Source organism: Meles meles, chromosome 17 (assembly GCF_922984935.1).
Source record: "Meles meles chromosome 17, mMelMel3.1 paternal haplotype, whole genome shotgun sequence".
Classification (NCBI taxonomy): Eukaryota; Metazoa; Chordata; class Mammalia; order Carnivora; family Mustelidae; genus Meles; species Meles meles.
In genome coordinates, this window is record NC_060082.1 from 15,953,503 (window position 1) to 15,979,671 (window position 26,169).

General features: G+C 42.5%; 1 protein-coding gene across 1 annotated transcript in view; it reads left to right on the plus strand.

The window, feature by feature from the left end:
- The window catches only part of USH2A (usherin), a 714,551-nt gene that overhangs the window by 680,701 nt on the left and 7,681 nt on the right, over positions 1–26,169 (plus strand). The window contains exons 64-68 of the mRNA XM_045983172.1: positions 12,201–12,407; positions 15,590–15,828; positions 16,771–16,979; positions 21,319–21,495; positions 22,080–22,163. Of these exons, the coding sequence (XP_045839128.1) occupies positions 12,201–12,407; positions 15,590–15,828; positions 16,771–16,979; positions 21,319–21,495; positions 22,080–22,163 (916 nt within the window). The remainder of the gene's footprint in view (positions 1–12,200; positions 12,408–15,589; positions 15,829–16,770; positions 16,980–21,318; positions 21,496–22,079; positions 22,164–26,169) is intronic.

The following is a 26,169-nucleotide window of genomic DNA, read 5'->3' on the forward strand; positions in this document are numbered from 1 at the left end:
ATGAGATGACCACGGAAATCAGGGCTCCCCAAAATCACCTGATTCGGTCCTGTAAAAACATCCAGGAAAGGATGAAACATGTTTTATTTATTTCCCTTTAGTACTTGAATACTAAATAACTTATTATTAAGCACCCACCATGTTCAAAGTGTATGCCTAGTTACGAGGATTGGGCCAGGAGGCTAAAAGCCGTGAACTCTATTCCTTGGGGGATTAAAGTTTAGTTCATAAGATAAACACATCCATAAATAATATATCCATGAAAATACAGGGATGGTAGTATAAGCTATGACGAAAGATATGTGACATATCCAAGTGATGGTACAGCAGAAAGAGAGAGGAACAGAGAATGCCTTATCTTCAAGGACAGCATGATTTCCTCACTGCACTCTCATGGCCCCTCTCATCCCACTCTCTGGCCAGACGGGCTTGAGCAGCACAGGTGGTGTTTGACTGAAATCGTTCCATGCGGACGTGAGGAGACACGGTTCCTCTATTTCTTCGGTTTCACAAAATCATTTCCAATCTCTCCACACTTATGATCCACTTCCAATCTCAGCCCATCCATTGTTATTGGGGCCTGTGTAAGGTTTGGAAATGTTCTCCCTGGCGTCAGGATCTCAGCGGGAAACAGATGGCATACTCAAAGGGGCCTTTGAAGAGAATTAAATGAAAAGGCTCTTTACGGAGGCATGGGCAGAATTAAGAGAATCAACAAGGGAGGTTAAAGTACCCAGGGCCCAGCAATAGCCAGAAGCTATTACCTTCTAGGCCTAAAGGGGAAGAAGGTCTTCCTGGAACCCAGCAAATGCTACAACCACTAAAGAGGGTCTGTCCCCATAGAGAAAGAATGCAGTCTTGACAAACTGGGTGCAAAGAGAGGGATCAGGAGGCATTAAAAAACTGAACTCTCTCCTTCCTTTGATCAAATCCAGCTGGAAAGAAGCCACAGGGAGGAGAAGATACCTAAGGCAGCCTTCAGAGTCATTTACCAGGGCACAGAGCAGGGCAGAGCATGGATCTGGAAGCAAAGGAACCATACCCGGCATTCCCTCCGCACCTCAGACTGGTGCTGCTTCTCACTCAGCATGTGACAAAGAATCCTTTCCAGGCTAGATCACCTGGCAAGCTTTGGCTCGCCACTCCATGATTATTGGTAAAACGCTAAGTAAATCTGAAAGCTTAAAGAGGATTGCCCTTAAGTACTTACTGATGGTATATTTCCATTACATTCTAAATAAATGTCTTGGTCTACATGAAGCTATCAAATCTACAGGTGGAAGCAAAAACATTAAGATGCTTGGGTAAATCACATGCCTTCAATTAAAATCTTTAATGAGACAGTTGAGACTCTCTCTTGTGAATTGATTTATCTGTCAGCTGATGGATCTGATGATCACTAAGAAGCCTAAAAGCATCTTGGAAACTGTGCAGTTCTCTCCTTGATGCCGACGGCATGTTTGTAATGGGAACCGGAAGTAAAATTCTTTTCTCTGAAGAATCCAGTGAATTGCTCCAATGTTTCTTTTCGCTTAGACTTTGGGTTGCATTTGAGAAATTTTCGTTAATAATAAGGGAAAGTAGAGAATGCCATCCAAGATTCAAATGTTGATGTAGAAACGATATTTTTCAAAAGTCAAGTGTATTTTGCTCTGACATTCAAAATTGTAGAGCAGAGAAGTAGCTGGAGAAAGACACCCGGAGGTGTGGCCTGAACTCGAAATGCGGTGAAGGGTCTTCTAGTCTATGGCTGATCCATAGCAGCCCCACGGAGCCCAGCAGTGAGCTGCAGAATTGCTACTTAGTCCCACTTTCTCTTCCAAGCAGTCAAGTCACTTTCTCCTAACTTTTCACATGAATAATATAATAACCATTACTATTTTTTGTGCTCACTATGTGATATGTTAAGAGCTTTACATATATTAACTCATAACAACCATTTGAGATAAAGACTATTGCTAGTAATAACATTTAGAAATATGATGCGTGGCAAGACTTGCAAGATTGTTAACACGCCCCAGGATACAGCTGGTGAGTGGAAGAGCTTGACTTTGAAGCTGAGATTAAGGTTCCAAAAACTGCGTCCTTAAACTCACCCTATGGTTGCTCCAAATTGTATTTATATACAGCTCAGGGGCTTTTAAAATCTTGATAAGATATGTAGAGGGGAGAGGGTGGGGGATGGGTTAGTCTGGTGGTGAGTATTAAGGAGGGCACATATTGGATGAAGCACTGGGTGTTACATGCAAACAATGAATCATGGAACACTACCTCAAAAACTAATGATGTACTGTATGGTGACTAACACAACAATAAAAAAAAGATATTTATAAATTCATTTATCCACCAATACCTTCCTTGGAAACTTATAGAGACGTTCTTACACAAAAACCTCAGTATAGTCCTGTGAGATAAGTATTATTATTCCCTCTATATGATCAGGAGCCTGAATGACTGTGCAAGTTACTCAAGAAGTAGCAGAATCAGAGCTCAGACCCAAGCCCAGTAATTGCTCTGCTGAACCACAGCTTCTTCAGGTCGCCCCCAGCAGGGGCATGAATCCTGACCTGGCAAAGGTAAACTAACTCAGAATTTAATCCAGGCGCCAGGATTCACTGGCTCTGAGTCTCAGCAAGTGATTTAAACCCTCTAAGCCTTCTTTTCCTTACCCATAAAACTGGGGTGAAAAGACCAACCTCAGTCGGGTGGCTGTAAACTTTAAGTTAATTTAAAGGCCAAGGCATTGTCACTCACATATAAAGTTAAAATTTAATAGATAAATTCATGAAAAGTAATCAATATCCAGTTATTTCTGTAAAATGCACATCAGATGAAGTCAGTTCCCTGCTGGAACCTTCCCTTCGCTTCCCATGAAATGCAAACTCTTCTCTGGTTCAACGGGGACTTTCCCTTGTCCAGGTCTGTTCTCATCTGATCACTCTCTGGCCCTTCCTCGCCACGCCTGGCCGCACTAGCCTTCCTGAGAACGCGGCCCCAGGGACTTTCCACTTGCTCTTCTTTCGCCCAGAATATTTCCCCCTAGTTCTTCACAGGGTGGCCTCCTTCTTGCCCTTAGCATCCCAGCGTGATTATCATCTCCTGAGAGAACCTCCTGGATAATTCAACCATTCTCTGCTCTGTTGCTCTGTCTTGTATAGTTTAAGCAATAAGTTGTTACCTTTCCAACACATATTACCTGTTCGTTTCGTTTTGTGTTCATTTATTTACTGTCTCTCCCCACCCAGATGTTAACTCCAGTCTTGTTCACTGTTGTCTCCTTAACTCCTAGAACAGTGTCTGGCACATGGGATGGTTCAATCAATATCTACTGGATTAATGGATGATTAAATAACCTCACCTAGTTAGCTTCCGGAAATGTTAATCATAATCGGTGACTGTGATCCTAGCTTCCGGAAATGTTAATCATAATCGATGACTGTGATCCTAGCTTACCCTAGCAAGTTACTGTGGAGAATATATATGTGTCCAGGGTTATATTGGTAGGGTGTGGCGATTATTTTAGTTAATAGAATGGACTGTCACTACCTTTTCATATCTGGAGCAGTATGGAAAGTATGTGTATACTGTTTGCTTCTGTGTAACATGCCATAGTGTTTAAACATGGTAAATGTGAGCAGGAATGGACGCCATGATGTTTGTGGTAATTCCTGCCATCTCACTTTGAGGCTGCCCTCTGAAGAAACAGCCGGTCCCTGCAGGGTTCTACGACAGTCCCAGAGTGGGAAGTCAAACACTTGGAAGATGTGCCCAGGTCTTCCCTCAATGATCTTACGTTGAAACAGTTCAGAGTTTGGGCTTTACGTCACGTGCCTGTACTGGAAAGCCAGCCCTACCACTTCCAATTTGCAGAAATTTCTCTGCGCCTATTTCCTCACGCAAACCAGAGACCATATAATACCAACTCAATTGGATTGTTGGGAGGATGAAATAAATTAGTACATATAATACACTTATAAAAGTGCAAGTGCTCAGTGAACCCATTAACTACTTTTATGTATCATCCATGAGAACTGGATGGAACTGGGTTCCCATTTTCTCGCAGGGAGAACAGATAGAGGCAATAAAAAGTAGTACGTGATAAATTCCAAATTCTCATTATTATCACTAAAATCAAATTGAGGCTAATTTTCAGATTTCCCACTAACACTGAAGCCAGTTTTCCCTCCCTCATATTCTTATATAGAGTGACTCCAAAGACCAAGGCAGTGTGCTAAGCCCGAGTGACGGAAGACACCCATTTCTAGCAAGGAATGTGTCGTAGAATTTCTTTAGTAGCTTCACATCTCTGAATTTCAAAAGTACCAGTAGAAAGGAAGGCGATGTCTTGTTGTACCCCACTTCCCCTGGGTCCCAGAATTCAATTAAAATCATGTTCCATCTTGTCTGATCCAAAGTGTTTCAGATGAAAGGAACCTGGAATGCAGGGACTATATCTGTAGAAGTAGAACTTTAATATATCCAGTGAAGTGTCGTGCAAACAGGGATGCTGAAAAAGTCCATTTGATGATGAAAGAAAATCAGAGAGAGAGTTAAATAGACAGCTACACAGAGCTTTTCAGCAAGCTAGTCCTTAATGACCATCGCCTATAAGACCTCTCATGAAATAAAATAATCTTGTAATCATGTAATTTCAGATTTATGGCCTTCTCTTTTTAGCTATGAGTCTCTCTAACCACAATTCTGGCGAAGCCCATTTTGGCATATCGCTATTCAAACATATTCGAAACCCACGGCAGGCTACCCTTTAAAAAGGCATTAGTGTAAGTGCCATGGGAAAATATACTGCAAGGTTGTAGATGAATTGATATGATTTCCTTGATTGTATCTTTTTATTTATGAGGCATAATTTATGAGCACTGGAGAACAAACTGCAATGAGTGATGACTAACTACAGCCAAAGTCATAAATCAGGAACAGTGAAAGAAGCGGTGATTTTGATCGAATCTATTGAATTAGCTGTTGGCCTTAGCCAATACAGGTATTGGAAAGACCTTTTTAATATCTATTTGTCTCCCTCAAGGGAATGTGATAACAATCTCATTACATACCCCTAGGAAACAAATAATTTAATTGTTTGTCTGTTAACAGGCAACCTATTTACTTTACTTATTAATTACTGGCATATGGACATTCGTGTTGGGTTTTGTTTATTTCCGATGTGTGTTGTCACAAAAATATATTCATGTTTTCTAGATTTAGAAAGAATGAATTTGCTTCTCTAGTGCTGTTCAATAAGAATATGTCATCAGTATTGTTGAAATGCTTTGGTGCTATCCAAAATTGTCATTATTCCACAAGGAAGCATGTTACAGAGTATCACAGAAGTTGCAGAGGATTCAAAAATGCCTCCAAATCTTAATCCTTTGAGAGTAACAGTTATAATACAACTTTTCTAATAAGCAGCCTGGAAAAAGGACAAAATCTCAAATTGCTCCAAGGGCAAGAACAGTCACTTACATGAGAAGGCAACAGATTAGAAGTTTTCTGTGAAAGATCATTGGCTGACTTTTGTTATTCCTGCGTCCGTTTTTATATGGAAAATGAGCGTGAGTATAAGAAAAAATAGACACCAACTGGATGCTAACAGTGTAGACATCACTGAGCTGTTCCCTGGGCTTTAACAAGACTTGTAGGATGATGATCTCTTAGCCAAAAGAATCATAAAATATTTTTACAACTGAGGAGATTTGTTTATGATACGATAATGGAAATACATATCAGGAAATCCCTGGAGATTTACATGAAGAATTTCTCTTTGTCGGGGTGCCTGGGTGGCTCAGTGGGTTAAGCCTCTGCCTTCAGCTCAGGTCATGATCCTAGGGTTCTGGGATCAAGCCCCGATCAGGCTCTCTGCTCAGCAGGAAGCTTGTTTCTCCCCCTTCTCTCTGCCTGCCTCTTGCCTGCTTGTGATCTCTCTGTGTCAAATAAATAAATAGAATCTTAAAAAAAAAAAAAAAAAGAATTTCTCTTTGCATTAAGACTATACTTGTAAAATATCAGTCCTAAGGAATGTTACTTCAGAAAGCTACAAAGTTCCAAAGCTTCGAGTAAGACAAAGCACTGAACTCCACAGCTGAGTGTAGGACTTGAGTTAAAGGATAACTACTAGCACAGTAACATAAGCACCCACTGAGCTACCACTCTGGGAAGATTGTGAGATCTATCTCCCTTTCCCCTGTCCTCTGCAGAGTCATGGCTCCTTCTCTGTCTCTTTTACAGCAATTATTACAAATGCTTCTGTTCACACATTCTTGCTTCCCCCTGGAAGCAAATTAAAAGGAGAAATGTGTTGAGAGGAGTTGGGAACATTTAGAATAAGACGCTGCAAGGGGAAAAGGGATCCAATAAATTTCAGAAATATCAGGATTTCAAGAAAGTCACACCTGGAGTGAACACTAGGTAGCAAATGGTCATTCTACAAAGCTAATGAACTCTGGTTCTCTTTGGAACCATGGCCACTGTAATAAAATCTATGATGATTATTGCAGCTATAACATCTGCAAACAGGTCCATGCTTTGTGCTTTTTTGAAGGGCTGAAGGTACTGACAAAAGAAATGCATAGTATAGCTTTAAACAGACGTCATATGATAGAAATTTTAAATGTATAGTGCCAAGATTTCTTTAGCTCATGCGATAGAGAATACCTTTCTGTGTTTTTCAAACAGTCTTGTGCACAAGAATCACTTGGAAATATGTTGGAAAGACAGAATCCAAGGTTGTTTTTGCCACGAATTCTGATATAGGTACCCAAAATGATTTTGACAATCGTGGCCAAGGAACACTTTTTGACAAAGGCTCCTCTAATGGAAGATTTCTAGAAGGCAGTTTTAAACAGAGAAGAGACAATTAAACCCATTTCCACAGCAGTGGGATTTGGGGAGCTGGGTGGCAGTTGTTGTCACTAGGTAACCGAAATTTTTTAAGGCAAAATACAGTCATTAGTCCTGGAGGGGGGTAGGTAATAAATAAAAGAACAATTTCATTTCTTAAGTGGACAGTAACATAAAGATGGTAATAGTCACTGATTAGATTTTTTTAATTAGATTGAAAACAAAAGTATAAACAGAAATTAATCTGTTTTTCGAGTCAGTTATAGAATTTGTGGTTAAATGGATTTAGTTGTTTTGTTTTTATCTAATAGTTCATCTGTGTTTTCTATGACATCTTCTTACATTACAACTCTTGTCATGGCTACCACCCAACCCTTAGAGAAGAGAACACCCCAACTCAGTCAGTCCCAACTTGTTCTTGTTTGTAACATCTCTTCATTGGGAGGTTCCTAACTCTTAACAGCTACAATTGTGTGTGTGTGTGTGTGTATGCACACGTGTGTATGTGTAAGTGTTCACTAAACATAAATAATAAACTGCTTTAGTGAAAACTTTAATCATATGTTTATTATAAAAGAGTAAATATGTTCAGCTGGATACTATAGGAATAAGGATATTGTGAATAGATTTTAAAAATGGAGTGTCCTTAATTTTGTCACTTTGACTTGAAATTCATAAACTTTACTTGCTCCCACCCCACCGATATGTCACATATTTTCTGTGAGCAACCCACACAGAAAAAGCACATTTTTGTTCCCGATGATCATGACAGGAAATCTTGCATCACAAACCAGATGGACTGAATTGTCAGTTAGGTAAAAGGTAAGTAAATAGGTGGTAATTGATGGATGGTTGGATGGATGGATGGATGGATGGATGGATGGATGGATGGATGGACGGACGGACAGGTGGTTGGATGGATGGATGGATGGATGGATGGATGGATGGTTGGATGGATGGATGGATGGTCAGATAGATTAGATAGATGAGAGAAAGAAAGAATGGAGATTGATACAGTAGGCCATTCCATGTTTACATGGTATTTTATTTCTTGATTTTTATACTGGTTCATTAAAATTAAAAGATCAGGTGATATTCCTCAAAATTTCCCATGTAGGATCTCTGCTTCTTCCTTCTCCACCCTATAAAGATGGACCCAAATCTTGGGCTCATTGTTTCTCAGTAGAAATCATAAGCATATGTTAGCATTTTTTAAGACTTATTTATTTATTTGAGAGAGGGAGAGAGCCCACACGAGTGGAAGGGGCAGAGGAAGAGAGAGAATCCCAAGCCAACTCCACACTCAGTGTAGAGCCCAACTCAGGGCTCAATCTCACCACCCTGAGATTGGGACCTGAGCTAAAACCGAGTGGAATGCTAAACCAACTGAGCCACCCAGGGGCCCCTCTGTTAGCACTTTCATTCTGAACCCTGAACTACTATTCTTCAGTACCTTGCTTCTTGCTTCACTGAGCATAGGCAGAAGTCCACACAATTTTAGGGTAAAGGACTTTTTGCCTCAGTAGACAAAGAGAATGCCATTGACAGTTTCTTTTTTTACTTTTCTTCTGGCTGTTTGGTATAACAGAAACACTGCCTTGTGAGACAAGTTTTGTGAAATCCATAATTCTTCATTATTTCAGTCAGCTTTCTCTTCATTGTAACTGCTTTCATTTCCAGAGTAGCTCATGTAAATAGGCTGATCCTGCTTTGCATAAACACGTTGATTTATATGAATGCTATTTTGATCTCAAATTGATTGAATACTAAAAAGAAAGACTAAGAAAAAGAACACTATATTATGAAGGTCTCCTATCAAAGACAAAAGACACCGAGTCTTAACATTTATTCTGAGTTAATGATGGAGAATTTCTAATTGTCTATTTTTTTAATATTTTATTTATTTGACAGAGAGAAATCACAACTAGGCAGAGAGGCAGACAGAGAGCGAGGAGGAAGCAGGCTCCCCGCAGAGCAGAGAGCCCGATGTGGGGCTCGATCCCAGGACCCTGGGATCATGACCTGTGCCGAAGGCAGAGGCTTTAACCCACTGAGCCACCCAGGTGCCCCTCGAACTGTCTATTTTTAAGAACAGAACATTTCTATGGAAATACAGGGAAACACTATAATACTGAGGCTCAATACCATGGATTAAATCACATTTTGGAAATAGGACTCTACCCCGTAAAAACTCCTCTAAGACAGGAAGGTGTGAGGTTTAGTTTTTATCTGACAACACCAGCATTAAAAAGCCTTAATGTATTCATAATACTACAACTACATCAAAAATGAAAGCAAGACAATTGTTCATAATCTGGGGCCAGACCTATACTAAGCACATTCTCTGGGTTATACTTATTTCATTTTTTTTTTCAACATCCCCATCCCTGCACTGCTGCTGTCTCCTATTGGTGCTCAGTAATTGACAACTTGCTGAATTTTTATTATATTGCATCTACTTTTATTTTCCTCCTTGTTTTCTTTCCCATCCATTGTGGCCTCTACTAAAACTCTATATGCCCTTTATTTAATTAAATAAGGAGGTCATTCGTCTGAGGTTGCTCTACTGCTTTAAAGGCCTATATAAACAAACCAAAATCTAAGCTGGTCAGTGGTTCAGGATTACAAAATCACAACACTAAGAACAACCCATCTAACACTGCCAGTAGGCTTCGAGCTATAGCCAACCAAATCATTTCCTTTCTTTGCTTCTGCACTTTCCCTGTGGAAGTTTTTCCTCTGGCTTCTGTCGGCAAAGTGCTCCTAACCACTTCTGGTTTGGCGCTGCCCCATTAGAATTGTTTTTTGCTCAAATAAACTAAAAAAAATTTTTTTAATATGCCTCAGTTTACCTCTTAATACCTTAAATCACCAACCAGAGGCCTACTCTTCGCAAAGAACTTGACATTAATATGTATACCTTATTTTGCATCCCTTCCCCAAGAATATTTTCTTTTCAAACTTTGTCACTCTCTGTGTAATAAAAAAATGTTCTCCCCTACATCCTGGAAAGATATTTGCATTGAAGAGGTTGGTCTAGATGTCCATTGACGGATGGATAAATGGATGTGATATTCATCAAAAAGAATGAATCTTGCCATTTGCAATGATGGGGATGGAACTAGAGGGTATTGTGCTAAGCAAAATCAGTCAGAGAAAGACAAATACCATATGATTTCGTCCACATGTGGAATTTAAGAAACAGTACAGATAAACATACAGGGAGGGAAGGGAAAATAAAATAAGATGAAAACAGAGGAGACAAACCATAAGAGATGCTTAACTCTAGGAAACAAACAGGGTTGCTGGAGGGGAGGCGGTGGGGGGGATGGGGTGACTGGGCGACGGGCATTAAGGAGGACACGGGATGTAGTGAGCACTGGGTTTTGTATACAACTGGTGAACCACTAAATTCTACCCCTGAAACGAATAATACACTATGTTAACTAAATTAAAATTCAAAATTAAAAAATAAAATAAAATTAGATTACTCTCATGAGAAGTTTTTTTAGAAGATCTTTGCAAATAAATAATAATTACCTAAGTGTTTAAAAAAGAGAGAGAGAGTTTGGTTTGGGGCTGACTGAGAAGCCAGCGACTCTCTCATTAGCTCCGAAATCTGACCTCTTCACCGATAACCTCCAAGCCAACTGCCCCCACACCAAGACTGACTTTGCCCCTTCAGAGGGGCCGAGAAGAGCAGCTGCAGTCGCAGTGTGGTTTCCATGAAACGTTCTCCCATTGCTAAGACCATGCGCTGCTGCCTACTTCCCTGTGCCCATGAAAATAAGCACACCCTTGCCATAGACAGCCTGGACGCCTCTATCCTCGCAGGCTAACGTTCCCGACTCCAGAACTGCCAGTATGTGTCTAATGTCCATGATCCTGAGTGTCTTCCTTCTGCATCCAGAAAGAGCAATAAGGGAGTTTATTGGAGCACAGAATTCTCATCTCAGCTTTGGTAACTTCCGTCACCACGAGAGTTGACATTTTCCGAGCCTCGATTTTCTCATGGGTAAAGGGGGCTGAGCACACACTCTCCAGCCACCCTCCCAAGTTGTGTTGTGAGGACTAAGTCAGATAAGGCCTGTTAAAGTGTTTTGTAAATTGTGGACTTTATACAAATGGGTGTGATTATTACACACCTGGTGAGAAGAAAGTGTCAGAGCTCTAAAAAAAAAAGGGTAAGTTCTGCTCTGGAAGGAGGTTAGTTGTCTCTTAAAAATGGGGCTTCTAGCAATCCTACCAGCGAGGGGCTGGGGAATTGCATTAGACAACAATCTGAGAGCAGTTCAATATCAGAAAGTTTACTCTTCCAGAGGAAACTACTAAGAAAGAAAAAAGGTGTGGAAACAGTGATAAAAGTTGGGCCTCAGTACCAAAAATCTTTCTGATGTCTGTTCTCTGGAAGATATTATTGATGCAAAAGTAGAAGAGACAAAAACAGAGCTAAGCTCTCATTGCAGGGTAGTCTACGGTCTGTTCCTAAGCTTCTCGTGTTTTGAATGTTCTGCATGCTTTTTCAACCCTGCACACCAGGCAGGTACGTACTGTAGAATCAAACAAGTTCTCCAGACTTTAAAGCTCAGGACAAATTTTATATATATATATGTATATATATATGAAAGATTTCTTGAAGTTAGATTTGCACAACCTGAAAGCTTACTAAGGAATACTCATACTCCTAAACACGCAGTCTTCTTGTATTGCCATTTAGATCTATCATTCTGATTGATCACTGTGTAGTTGGCTGTTATTGGGCCTAATTTAACCCTATACACTCACACATCCATCTACTCTGTCTATTGTACCTGACATTCTACAAATTACTTACTCATGCAAATGACGACCTAAGGCAACCTTTTAGGATATTCGTGTTTAATTATACAAATGGTCCTTGATAAATAAGATTATACATCCTTCCATATGTTTATTCCCTCCTTGATGAAAGGAAAATTTAATTTTCATGCAGATTTGGTGAGGACAGTGTTTAAGAATTGCTGAGTTTTATGTAGTCTGCAGATCCATTCAGGTTGCAAAAACTGACAAAATCATTCTGCACTCCACACAGAGACAAGGAGCTTTTCATTAGGCTTTAATCCGCCTGCTGCACTCTGAAATTAGGGCTCCTAATCGGCCCTATTTGTGTTCACATAGCCAAAGGCAAAAAAGAGGAAGGACCTGCTCTCCTCTGTGATTACAAAGTTGCAAGATCCAAGTTTATCTCATTCCGTTGTGTTTGGTTGCTTTGGGTTGTTCCGTTGTGTTTGGTTGCTTTGGGTTGCCAACTTCTCTTTCAGCCTGAAGTTACCTTGCTTTTGATTTGTCTTATCGATTTCTCTTTGGAGGTCTGGGCAGTGAATTCAGCTGGAAAAGCCCCCAGTCCCTGGACATGGTGTAAAACTGGGCCTGCCCCCCCAGAAGGTCTCAGGGCCCCCACGTTTCATGAAGTCTCTTCCACCCAAGCGGTGGTCAACATCCACGCCCCTGGGAAGCCCAACGGAATCGTCAGTCTCTACAGGCTGTTCTCCAACACCAGTGGATCAGAGACAGTGGTGAGTAGCAGAGTACTCTGAACCAAAATCCAGGACTGGTTTATTCTGTAAAAATAGACTGTGGCGCCCTGGCCTTTTTTTCTACTTGAGACTGCCTTCTTCCCCATCTGTTCTCTATTGCCCATGATGAACTCAGCACAAAGATCCATTGGAGAGAAATGGTGAGTGTTAGGAAGCATACAGCAACTGTGTTAAGTATTCAGGGACAGAAGTGCTAAAGGTGTTAAAGACCCCACAAATGTAAGAAACCTAGGACTATAGTGACAATTTAATTTAATTGGAAAATGCATGTCAAGTATTGACCTACAGTAATGGGTCGACATATGGCCATTGTTGGTGGTGTAAATGTTAATCTGAGAAAGAAAAAATAGAGCAAAGACTATCCTTGGAATCCCCATTCCAGCATGAGCAGATCTCTAAAAACACACTGAAAACTCCGTCTTTCTTTTGGTGACTTCAAGAAAGTTCCAGCACTTTAGAAGGGAGCAGAAGAGCTTAGTCAGCACAACTCTCGCTCCGCTGTTTGTACATTGGCATGTTTGGGGTACATGAGGGAGACACAACAGACAGTTTAGAGAAATCATCTTTCACACTGTGTTTTAATGAAGCCACTGACTGAAGAGACCCTAATAATGAACTAGACTAATTCCTACATTATTTATACAAAGAGCCTGACAGCCAGAGGGAGGAAGTGTCTTCTCTGTGTGTAACATTCTCATGTTTCTCGTACATGTAGATTATAACTTTGTTCACACACACAAAACAACCTCATGGACAAGTTGTGCAGATCCTACTATGACATTATAAATTATTTAGAACAATTTGGGGAACAGTTTGGGTCAGTGTGGAGAAATCCCCTGAGGCCAGTGTTCCAGATATTGAAACACAATTTCAGAAGACAACTTGCAAGGAAGGAGGTCTCGTATTGAATGTTAAAAGAATATTAGCATATTTTCTACAGGGCTTCGTATTCAATAAATATAGATGATGTAAATACAATCAACCCTTGATTATCCATAGTTATAAAATGATAATATTAATAAACTAAAATAATTTATATTTAGAGTGCATTGTATGCATTTTTAAAATACCAGATAACTCTTCTTAATTACATGTTGCTTATATGAATGTAAAAATTCGTATTCCAGTTCTGAACTCTTTTGTTCCAAAGAGTTCTTAATAAAACCACAATGAGATAAAAAAAAAAAATGTTCCAAGTAAACCAAAAAGTTTATAACACAATAAAAATAGTTGAGAAAAAGAATGTATTTCATATATACCAACACTGTTGGGGAAAAGATAGACTTTCAAGCTCTAGCATATACATAAAATATAAAAAAAATAACATATCCAAATATATAAAATACATTTCAAGTCCTTAAATATTCACTCTAACATGGATTTGAGGGAAATTTTGGCCCAAAAAACACATACAGATAACAGTGACAAAGTATGGACCTTCGTGAATATTGACTACAAACATAATTGAAATATAGATTTTGTTTTCGAAAAGGCATTATTCTGACAGTCACAGAATTTGATCAGTATTTTGTGGCTTTTCTCTTGGTAAGAATGCAAGCTGGGGGCACCTGGGTGGCTCAGCGGGTGAAAGCCTCTGCCTTCAGCTCAGGTCATGATCCCAGAGTCCTGGGATCGAGCCCCGCATCGGGCTCTCTGCTTGGCTGGGAGCCTGCTTCCTCCTCTCTCTCTCTCTGCCTGCCTCTCTGCCTACTTGTAATCTCTATCTGTCAAATAAATAAATCTTTAAAAAAAAAAAAAGAATGCAAGCTGGTGCAGCCACCTCCTTTTATACGGAGGTTCCTCAAAAAGTTAAAAATGGAACTACCCTATGACCCAGCAATTGCACGACTAGGTGTTTACCCAAAGGATACCAAAATACAAAGGGATGCGTGCATCCAATATTTATAGCAGCATTATCTAGAATAGTTAAATTATGGAAATAGCTCTAGTGTCCATTGACTGATGAATGGACAAAGAACACATAGTATATATATATATATCCTGTGTAGTTGATTCAGCCTTAAAAAAGAAGGAAATCTTGCCGTTGGTGATGACATGGCTGGACCTAGAGAGTATTATGCTAAGTGGAATAAGTCAGAGAGAGACAAATACCATATGACTTCACTCATAAGTGGAATTTAAAGATTTTATTTATTTGTCAGACAGAGAGAGTGAAAGAGCGCACACAAGCCGGGGGAGTGGCAGTAAGAGGGAGAAGCAGGCTCCCTGCTGAGCAGGGAGCCCAATGCAGGACTTGATCCCAGACCCTGGGATCACTTGACCTGGGATCATGACCTGAGCTGAAGGCAGACGGTTCACCAACTGAGCCACCCAGGTGCCCCTCATATGTGGAATTTAAGAAACAAAAATGATCATAAAAGAAAGAAGGAGAGAGGGAAACCAAGAAACAGACTCTTAATTATAGAGGACAAACTCCCAGGGGGGTGGGGTGGGATACGTGAAATAGGTGTTGGGGATTAAGGAGTGCATGTCCTAGGAGAGCACCGGGCATTGTATGGAGGTGACGAATCACTAAATCCTACACTTGAAACTAATGCTACACTGTATGTTAACTGGAATTTAAATAAAAATCTGAATTAGGTATTTTGTGGGGTGCCTGGGTGGTGCAGTCAGTGGGAATGCTGACTTGGTTTTGTCTCAGATCATGATGATGGGGTAGTGAGATCGAGCCCACAGAGGGCTCTGTGCTCGGTGTGGAGTCTGTTTGGGATTCTCTCTCCCTCTCCCTCTGCCCCTCCTGCAGTGTACTCTCTCTCTCTCTGTCTCTCTCAATAAATGAATAAATCTTTATATTTTTTATAATTTTTATAATTGTATTTCATATATTATATATATTTCTTGCATGTTTTGTGTCCTATTCTATCATCTTTCTATAGGGACAAACACTAGTATGGCTTGTGACTTCTGTCCTGTTGTGTCTAACTTCCAACTGTTCTGTCATCACATGTTTTCCGTGGTTAAGTTAGGCCTTTCCAAGCAGCCTGGCAATTCCGAGGGCAAATGCACTGCTAATGGCTCCGGGGCCTCTCCCAGGGCGCAGAGCAGGGCCTTCCCTTCGGAGGAGCTGAGACACGTGATCCACAGGTTTCGGTCGTCGGTGACCGCGACCGGCCTCACGGAGTGTCCCCGTCTCCCCACAGCTGTCGGAAGGTGCGGCGGCCCAGCAGACCCTTCGAGGCCTGCAGCCCTTCAGCAGGTACTCGGTGGGCGTGGAGGCCTGCACTTGCCTCAACTGCTGCAGCAAAGGGCCAACCGCTGAGCTGAGAACTCAGCCCGCTCCGCCCGCAGGGCTGTCCTCTCCGCAGATCCAGGCGCTGTCCTCGAGGACTGCTTCGTTCCAGTGGAGCCCGCCCCTGCACCCCAACGGCGTCATCCAAGGGTAAGGGACGGGTCGGGAGGACGAACTAGCCGCAGTGAGGCACGTGCACACGGAACTGCCCCGTTGCGTCCAAGCAGGTGGTGCTTGTTGAGCAAACACTACGGCAAAACAGACGAGTCATTGGATTTGAGTCATCATGTTCCCTGCCAAGTGTTTAAGTCACAAAATCAACTAGATAGAAAGGCGAACGACCAAATTGTCTTTAAGAAAGAAAGATGATGCGGTGTGTTTGCATTCAGTGAAGGAGGCTCCTCCTCGTGGTTCCCTGAAATTACTCCTTGCTTAGACCTCAGCTGGAACATGGGCAACGGCTGTGGTTAAATCAGAATTTCCTTGATCCAATTTAAGATGTCACAAACTGGGGCGCCTAGGTGGCTCAGTGGGTTAAGCCTCTGCGTTCGGCTCAGGTCATGATCCCAGAGCCCCACATCTGGCTTTCTGCTCAGCAGGGACCCTGCTTCCCCCTCTCTGACTCTGCCTGCCTCTCTGCTTACTTGTGATCTCTGTCAAATAAATAAATAAAAACTTAGAATGTCATGAACCACCGTTTGGAAAAACAAAGGAGGTATTTCACTCAGAATCATCTGGACAAAACGATACTGTTTTGTTTTAGTTGGCTGGTGGGTTTTCATTTATTGGTTTAAAAAAAGACATTCTCTATTTTCAGCAGCAGAGAACGGTGTTATCACTCTTCTCTGAAAAGAGAGACCTGTCTTCTCTCTACCAACTTTGCTCGCTGCCGGCGGGACCGCAGCCGTGAGCACGTGCGAGCCCTCCCGCTACACCTGCTGCTGGTTTACGCAGAGGGTTGCGGAGAGCAGTTTCCCGCAGGTGGGACTCAGAAAGAGCTGGTGGTTCTGTGGACACAAAATGTGTCCTCACACAACACACCCGGTTTTCAAAGAAAGCAACACTAACTTCACGCCTGCTCTCTCCTCCTAGCTACGAGCTGCAGCTCCACGTGGCTTGCCCTCCGGATTTCGCCCTGCCGTGTACCCCCGGCCAAGCAGAGACCAAGTACGCGGGGCCGGAGCCCACGGCCCGCCTGGAGGGTCTGCAGCCCTACACCACCTACAGCCTGCGGGTGGTGGCCCACAACGAGGTGGGCAGCGCCGCTTCAGACTGGATCCGCTTCATGACCCAAAGGGAATGTGAGTAGGCGTGCCGCCACCATCAGCCAGAGAGGTAGGGGCAGCCGGGAGACACTCGTTGTTGTTGTTTTAAAGATTTTAATTATTTATTTGACAGAAAGAGCGCATGTTGGCAAGCAGGGGGAGCTGCAGGCAGAGGGAGGGGGCGAACAGGGTCCCTGCTGAGCAGTTCCCAGGACCTGAGACAGCAGACACTTAACCCACTGAGCCACCCCCCGTGCCCCTGAGATTTTTTTTGTTTTACTTCACCACTCCTTTTCTTTTCAAATTACATGGCATAGAATAATCCAGAAAGTATTTCCAGAAAGCACTGAGATATGGCACTGTCAAGAAAAGCAGAACAGGGGCGCCTGGGTGGCTCAGTGGGTTAAAGCCTCTGCCTTCGGCTTAGGTCATGATCTCAGGGTCCTGGGATCCAGCCCCGCATCGGGCTCTCTGCTCCGCAGGGAGCCTGCTTCCTCCTCTCTCTTTGCCTGCCTCTCTGCCTACTTGTGATCTCTCTCTCTGTCAAATAAATAAATAAATAATCTTTAAAAAAGAAAGAAAGAAAGAAAAGCAGAACAATTAACTAATAAATTGGGGCCTCCTTACATTTTTATAAAATAACTTCTTTTCAGAATGTATAAGGTATATGTGTCTATTGTTTAAAAATGACAGATACAAAAATAGGGTACCTGGCTGGCTTGATCAGAAGAACATGCGACTCCTGATCTTGGCGTCATGAGTTTGAGCCCTATGTTGGGTATAGAGATGACTTCAATAAATAAACTTCAAAAAAAAAAATAACAAATACAAAAATACTAAGAATAAAATTAGTAGTAGGGGCGCCTGGGTAGGTCAGTCATTAATTAAGCCTCTGCCTTCGGCTCAGGTCATGATCCCAGAGTCCTGGGATCGAGCCCCATGTCTGGCCGGCTCCCTGCTCAGCGGGAAGCCTGCTTCTCCCTCTCCCACTCCCTCTCTTTGTATTCTCTCTCTCGCTCTCTCTCTCTGTCAAATGAATAAATAAAAAATGTTTAAAAGAATAAAATTAGTACTTACAGGCAGAACCAATTACATCATGTGCAGGGCACAGTAGAGAGGAAAGTCATGGGGCCCCTCATTCAAAAATCGCTAAGACTCTCATGACCGTGACAACAGAGCATAAGAGCATTTCGTGACTCTTGTGTGAGAGGCCCAGGCAGCTGTGCGGTTCGCACACCCGTAAAGCCAGTCCTGCTTGTAATCCCACCACCCAGAGGCAACCACATTAGTATTTTGGCATAATTGATTCCTTTAATCCTTTCCTCATGCAACTTCTATTATGTGGCTGAGATCATTACTCTAATGGCAATTTCATAGTCTGCTTTTTATATGTGACATTATTTTATTTGCATTTCCCGTGACATTAAAAAAGCTTTAGCCACCAAATTGAATGGCTTTATAATTTTCCATCCTATACAATGGGTTGGACATTTTAGTTGTTCTAATATTTTCCTTTATAAATGTGGTGAGAAATTTCTTTGTGAACCCATCTTTGAACGTCTGATCATCTTCAAATTCAACTTCAATGAATGGAATTTACTGTATCAAATATTTTAATATTTTAAGGCTTTGGACACTTATCACAAATAGGCTTTCCAGCCATATTGTATCAAATTATAATCTCATCTTCAGGGTCTGGCATTGGCATTTCTTAAAAGTAAGAGTTACACATTCACAATCGTCCACTGCCTCATACAAAGACCTTAATGTGACTGGGCGACATGGCAGGATGTTAGCAATGTGTCACTCAGAGTGGCTTGGTCCCGGTACTGTTCATGGAATTACAAATAACCCTCAGCACGAGCCGATGAAGTCAATGCTGTTATCCTAATATACAGAAAAGAAAGCCGAAGCAGGACTGTGGACCATACACAATTCCAAGATGCTGTTCACATGGACCAGAATCTGATCAGAGACTCTGGAAGCTGTACCATGAAGTGATCCCAAACCAAGGCCAGAGCTGAAGTGACCTGCCCATTGCCACCCTCGACAATGGAACTGTTACTCTAAGTTCAAGACCGCCCAGCTCAGGACTACCCTCAGTTCCACTGTGTTACCCTGGTCTGTCATAAAGATTTCAGACCTCCTCTACCCTGCTCAAGTCTCCCACATCTTCCCACGCTTCGCCCCCCGCCCTGCCCCGCTACACACACACTCATCCTATCCTCCACCGCCTCTCCTATATTCCCTGCAGAACTCCTTGCCTCCAAATTCACCAGGAAAAGACAGGTCACCAGGCAGAAGTTTGCTCCTTTCGCACCGACCACCACACTTCCCTGTAATTGGTTTCATTTCTGTCTGCAACGAGGAACGTGGTCCTTCCACCTGAAATAATCCCCCCCCAGCTGCAAATACAGCCCCTTCGCCGTTGACCGTCCTACTCTCTGCAACCTTCGGTGTATCCCAGTTGGAGCGCAGCTGTTTCTCTCCCTCACGGCCCCCCTGCTGCCCGCCGCACTCCTCCCTTCACAGCCAAACTTGTCTCAAGAATGCTCTTCCTGTCTTTGCCCATTACCTTTCCTCCCATTTCCCCTTTAGCCTCCTCCAGACTGATTTTCACCTCCTCACTGCATGAATACTCTTCCTCAGTTTGCCCTTGACCCCTAGAGTGACAATCGGGGGAGGGGGACATTTTTCACCCTCATGGACATCCTGGAAACATTCCAGGCAGTGGAAAACTCAATCCTTTTTAAAAAGCATGAGTTTCACGGTTGACAGATCTGGGTTCAGATCCTGGGTCTCCTACCACTAACTGACATTAAGCAAGTTACTTGGCTCCTCAGAACCTGAAAAATTAGGAACTAATTCTTACCAGATGGTTTTGAAGATTAAATGAGATAAAAGACATCAGGTGCAGAGGGCATAGTGGCTTTTCCCGTTTTCTCAGTCTCCAAATTATTTTGACATTATTTTTGACAATTTTGGTTGTTTAATTACTCTTTCCTCTGGAAGATCTCTGTGTCCTGCAAAGCAAATAAAGCTCCTATCTTTCTATTTTCGTACTATTTACAAGCCTCCTCTTTATTTATACTGTTACAAAGGAAATCTACTGAATTACGCGACAGAAAGAAGCCACAAATACAATAGTACATTCCATTGTGTTTTAGACAAACTTTGTGTTGGAAAAACAGATATTTAAAGAGGGTTTTGTAGCTTCTGATTTTCATATTTGCAGAAATATTTTTTATGGCTTTATAAAAATGTCTTATTTTGAAAGGTAAGAATCAAAGTTGTCTCATGGTTTAAACCCCAGGATAACCAAAGTATAATTATCCCTTATTTTGTTATATTTCCTAGCATCAGCAACAGATGGGTCTAATTTTTAAAGGAAAAAAAAAAGGATATCTAATTTATTTACACCACTCCCTTTTTTTCTTTCCTTAAAAGCCAATTTAGTATATAGATGGATCTTACTGCTGTTACAAATGTATTGATTATTTTGGAGAAAACAAAATCTCATGAAATAAATCTCTTCTGACTTGACAAGATGATATGGTAACTCTTCATTTGTTTCTGCAAAAATTACTCATTTAAAAGATGAGACTCGGTTACAGATTGTTTTTCCTTTGTTTTAGTAAGGAGCTGAAAAATGGAAAGAGAACATGCACACCAAGTCGCTTCTGTCTCTGATATAATACTTAGGAGACCCGAACCTGATGATATACTAATGTACTATGCTATTGATTGATTAGTCAGGGCAATGAATTATTATAGTAGAATTGCTATTTGCAAGGCTTTTTAACTATCTTAGAAAACAAACTAACGGTTCAAGAAAAAGCTTTAAAAATAAATGGGTGCCAAAAGGACATAATTCACCATCTAAGCAGTTTCGTTTGGAGAGAAAAAAAAAATATATTAACTTCATCTAGTCCTTGGGGCTTTGTAGCAATAAATATTGATTCAATATGAAAAATAGCAATCCGCTGTAGTTAATAGTGTTAAGGATACTTTACCCGTTAAAAGAGGGAAAATGCAACAAAATATGAGCTCCAGGGCTATGTTGGTAAGCACAACCATTGTATGTTAATAGTTTTATTTCATAAAACACTGCTCTCCATTGATTTTTTTTTTTTTCTGGAAAGCAGGTGCAACGTTGCTGAGAAAGCATTTCACACATGTTCCCATTGGTGAATCCCGCCCCCCATGCCAGGTTTAAAAAAAAAAAAACAAAAAACACTGGGAAAAATAAGAAAGTTTCCAGCAATCCAATTTAGGGGTGAGGGGGGCCATATTAAAAAAAAAAAAAAAAGACCTATATATACACACATGTACTCTGAGGTAACCATTTTTAGAACATACAACTTTCTCCCCACAGTGCCCCAGTACCGAGCCCCGTTTTCGGTGGACAGCAATTTGTCTCTGGTGCGTGTGGACTGGAGCGGCTCTTTCTCGCTGAACGGCCCACTGAAGGAGTTCGTGGTGACCGACAGAGGCCAGCGTGTGTATAGCGGGCTCGACACCACCCTCTATCTACCCAGGACGGCGGACAAAAGTTAGTTTCTGACTCCCATTCCATAGTGCGTCAGGACCTCTGGGTCCCCGCCTGATGGTCCGTCTGGAAGGTGACCAGAGAAGGGGGAGGGTCAGAGGGAGAAGCAGACTCACTGCCGAGCAGGGAACCCCATGTGGAACTCGATCCTGTGATTCCAGGATCATGACCTGAGCCAAAAACAGTCACTCAACCAACTGAGCCACCCAGGCGCCCCAACACCTGCACCTTTTGGAAAGAACAGGTGTAGACCATGTACAGAACAACTAAGATACACCGTGCATTATCCTTTACTGTTCTGATTCTTCTTTTGGGGTTTTTTGTTGTTGTTTTGTTTTGTTTTGCTGTATAAGCTCTAAGCTTCTTCAATTCTGTTATTTATAAATATGTACTATTATTACACTGATGATAAGCTATTTTTCTTGGCAATTTTAATACTAGAAATAAGTTTGCCTATTCGATACAACCTCACAACTTGTGCTGGAAAACTGTTTTCAGACTTTCCTGTGCTGTGAGATGCTGCCCTGCAAAAAGCCTGCCCGCTCTTTGTAGGTATTAAATGACTGAGGCATGTATCTTTTCTCTAGCCTTCTTTTTCCAGGTCATCTGCACCACAGAGGAAGGAAGTGTTAAAACGCCTGTGGTCCAATACGATACCTCCACCGGATTTGGTAAATGTTTAACTCCTATTATATTTAGTATAGAGCCTTTTCATTTTTCTAAAGAAACAAGCATATGTTCGTTTCTACATACTTGTGCTAACATATTAGCATAGACTATATGGAAGGAAATGTGTTAAGTATTATAAGAAATATTTTTAAAGGTTCTCATGGAAATTACATCAGGCGAGGAGTTAGGCAATGTGGTACTCTTAAAATATCAAGTCATTGAATTATATACACAGAGAGATATAACTAAATTCTCTTCTACACACAAATCCTGTCAGTTAAGAGCTAAACTACTTTGTTTACCAAAAAAGTGCTTTATAGAGGAAGTCAGAGAAAAGAGATCAGAGGAAGAGAGAAAATACTCTAATGCCAATATGTGTTGATCATAGAGATAATATTGCAGATTCAGAGCCTAAAATGGTGAATTGGAGAGATTTCTCTCTTGTATTGTCTGTAAAAGATTATGATTGATTGTTATTACCAAGTAATTTAGCTGAAGAGATGAAATTGTAATTTTTATGCAGCATCTTTTAAATTGAGTTCTACCTACAATCTTTGACTCTAACATGTGTAATACTTTACAGTTTCAAAGGGTGAGTTAGAGAGATGTCAGATCTTTTCCATTAGAACAGAACTGGAACTGATACCTTATTTTAAATTCCAGTAACTAATGTCATATCAAATTTGTACGCATGTGTAATTAGGATTTTTTAATACAAATGTCCAAAAATTCTGAAACACGGTAAACATACATATTGTTATCAAGTATAATTTCAATCACTAAAACTATATATATATATATATATATATATATATTATACTATGATTCCAGACTTAACATGTCTGGATGCCATGTACAATTTTGTACAATACCTAACACAATTCCACATAGTCTGTCTCATTTCGTTTCATAGCTGTTGTGGATTAGAGTAGACTTTATTTTGGTTTTGGTTTTTGGGTTTTTTTAGAGAGGAGGAGAGGCAGGGGCAGGGGGAAAGAGAGAATCTGATGCAGGCTCCATATCAAACTTGGGGCTTGATCTCATGATCTCAGGACCCTAAGATCATGAATTGAATCTAAATCAAGAGTCAGATGTTTAACCCACGGAGCCACCCAGGGCCTCTCTGTTTGGTATTCTTTTCGCAACTCCAGTGTTTCCATAAGTGGAGTAGACCAATGGAGGCCTAAGGGACACCGGAACTTACCCAAGAATGCCCGCAAGCTCATTGCTAAGATGCGAATTGGAACGTGGTTTCCCTGCTGACCCCTGGTCCCGTCCTTTTTCTTGAGCAGCTGTTCTCAAATTTAAGGTGCATAAGAATCCTCTCCGTGTGCTTGTTTGTTATATGGTTTCCCAGGCCCCTGGCAGAGATCCAGAGTCAGTAGGGCCCAAGAATCTGCTCTTTCATCAAGCCCTGCCCATAGCATTGTGGGTCAACTATACTCAGATTTTAAAAATCAAAAAGTAAACAAAATAAACAAGCCCCACCCAATGATTCCGGTGCAGAGGACCCAGATGACGAGTTGAGCAAAACCCCATAACCTAGATTGAGCCCCCTCCGAAGCCAGCCCGTCCAGTCTCCGAGGTCGGGAGCAAGTACGCTTTCCCTAGGGCGGGCAGTCCCCAGGCAGGGACCTCCTCTGACACCGCTGGGGTTTTTCTTTGAAGTCGAGTGAACCACTGCAGTGCCTTCCCTGACCCTGGAGCTCCCATGTGATGGTTGGGGTCCCTTGAAATCAAAGGGACTTTGAAAAGAAAACTGAGAAGGGATAAAGACACACCATCCCCATTTTTTTTAATTTTTTAAAATTTTTTACTTTGTTTTAAATTTGTTTTTAATTTTTTAACATATACACCATCCCGATTTTAAGCTCTCCATAAAAGAGGGGAAGCCTGTATTCAGTTCCTGAATACAAGCAGAGGTTTCCACGGGTGAGAGAAGGAACACCGAGGACAGTGAGAAGTTATGAAAAAATTCCAAGATGTATTGTCCAACTAATACCCCCAGTCAGCTTTAATTTTGTGATGTAACTTTTAAAATGTTCCTGTTCCCTTCCCTGAGGCAGCCTTGAAGCACCAAAGTCTGGCGATCCTCATTTCCCTCCTCCTGTTCTGAGAGCTGTTTGCTTTCTGCGGCTTCCCTCAGGCAGGCTGCCCTACATTCCCTGTGTCCTCCCAAGCACGGGGCCCACTGGACCCATCAGATCTGTTTCTGGAGTTACAGCTCCGTGCCACACAGAGGAAATTCAGCTCTTCCCGTAGACAACCAAGGTTGTTGGTTTTTTATTTTGTTTTGTTTTAAATTCAAACAATACATATTGATTCCTAATTAGGGGAATTCCTATCTGCTGGAACTTGGCAGAGCTTCGACTCCAAGTCTTTACTTCTGAGATGGTGGAGCGGAGCGACTTTTAGAACCACAGAGCTATGGGAAGTCCAGTAAGGATTAGCCAAGTCGTCAGCTCCTCTTAGGAAGCTCAAAATTCAATCTCAGTCACCTTCTCTCTCTCTCTTAAACCTCCTCACCCCAATTCTAAAGCCCTCCCCTTCCCTTCCACTGAAAGTGTGGGTATCAAGTGTCTAACAGCCCCCCCCACTGCCCTGTCCTTGAGGAGCTGCAAAGGGGGAGTCGGTGCCGATAGCAGGGAGGCCCTGGCCACGGCGTCTGTTCGCCTTCCTGCTCTGGGCCACGGGCACGAGCGCTGGAGCAGCAGCTCTGGCCGCCAGCCCCCCACCAGCCAGCGTGCCTGCTGCATCCACGGGCTTCTGAGCCCGCCCTGTGACCCCAGTTGAGGTTTGCTCCTTGGGGTCCATCAAACTGAGCACAGTCAGAGGAAGTGTTGAAAGCAAAAAACTTATTTGTTACAAGTAAGGAGACAGGGAGAAAGCTCTGTCTCCCCCAAGGTTCGTACAGGGAGCTTTGACTCAGTGCATTAGGGATGGGCGCGGGGGCGGGGGGTTACAGAGGCACTTCTGGTTCAGTTGGACGTGCCTCGCACATCGACATGCTAGGGCCAACACCGTATGTTCAAAACACGGCAGAAAACTCCACCCATAGGAGGAGATCTCAATGTTATAATGAGCTAAAGATGACTTCGGGATAACTCCGGGGGGCGTCTGTCTGCGCTGGTGCTCCTCCAGGCCTGTTCCAACGGGCTCACGTAAGGGGCTCTCTGGCAAAACACCTGCTCGGCGGTTCCCTGGGCTGGAACTGTTCGTTCTGCAAAACAAAGCACATTTCTCCCCAGCTCTTGTCCTTTCCCCGCCTCCTGTCTGCTGAGAGGGTGCAGCCCTCTTCTTGAGTGACTTCCCGTGACGTCTCAGCCAACAGCCCCAGCAAGTGGCTGGGCTGGAGATGATCTCTGAGCCCCGCTCGGGCTCCTGCCCCGTTTGCTTGATGGCACTGCGTTCTGCTGCCCTGCAGGGAGCTCCGTGAGCCTCTCTCCTGTCTGCCCCGGCTCATTCCAGCATTCTGCACACCCACAGATGTAGAGCCGTGGGCCCAGCACAGGGTAAATAGTTGCTCATTCAACATGAGCTGCTGTGATTAGCCTCAAGTGCAAAGAATCACATTGACCGAACTTGAGACCCTTGAACAGAAATCCAGAGTAAGTGGTCTTGTGGCCAAAGGGTTTCTTTCCAAGGGAAGCTCTCTGAGGGTACTTGAGTAATGACTCCCACAGCCTTTGCTGTGTCACAGAGAGGCGAGGGTGCGGGAAATCGGAAGACAACATGTTGGCAAGCACAGACTGTCAGCATCACGATAGAAAACGGGATCTGGGGTTTCTAATCCAGTTTGGACCAAACGTCCCAGGACCATGAAGTGAGGGGACCCTGGGTCTCCTCAGCTTTGACGGGATGTATCCAGAAGTTTCTTTTTGGCGACAGTGGTCAGGCTTGTCCGTCGGAGAGTCCACTGCCCAAGGAAAGGCTTTGCGCTCAGGACACACGACTGTGAGGCAGGAACTCCTCAGGTTTACTTTGGTGACCCCCCTTAGGATCCCCTCA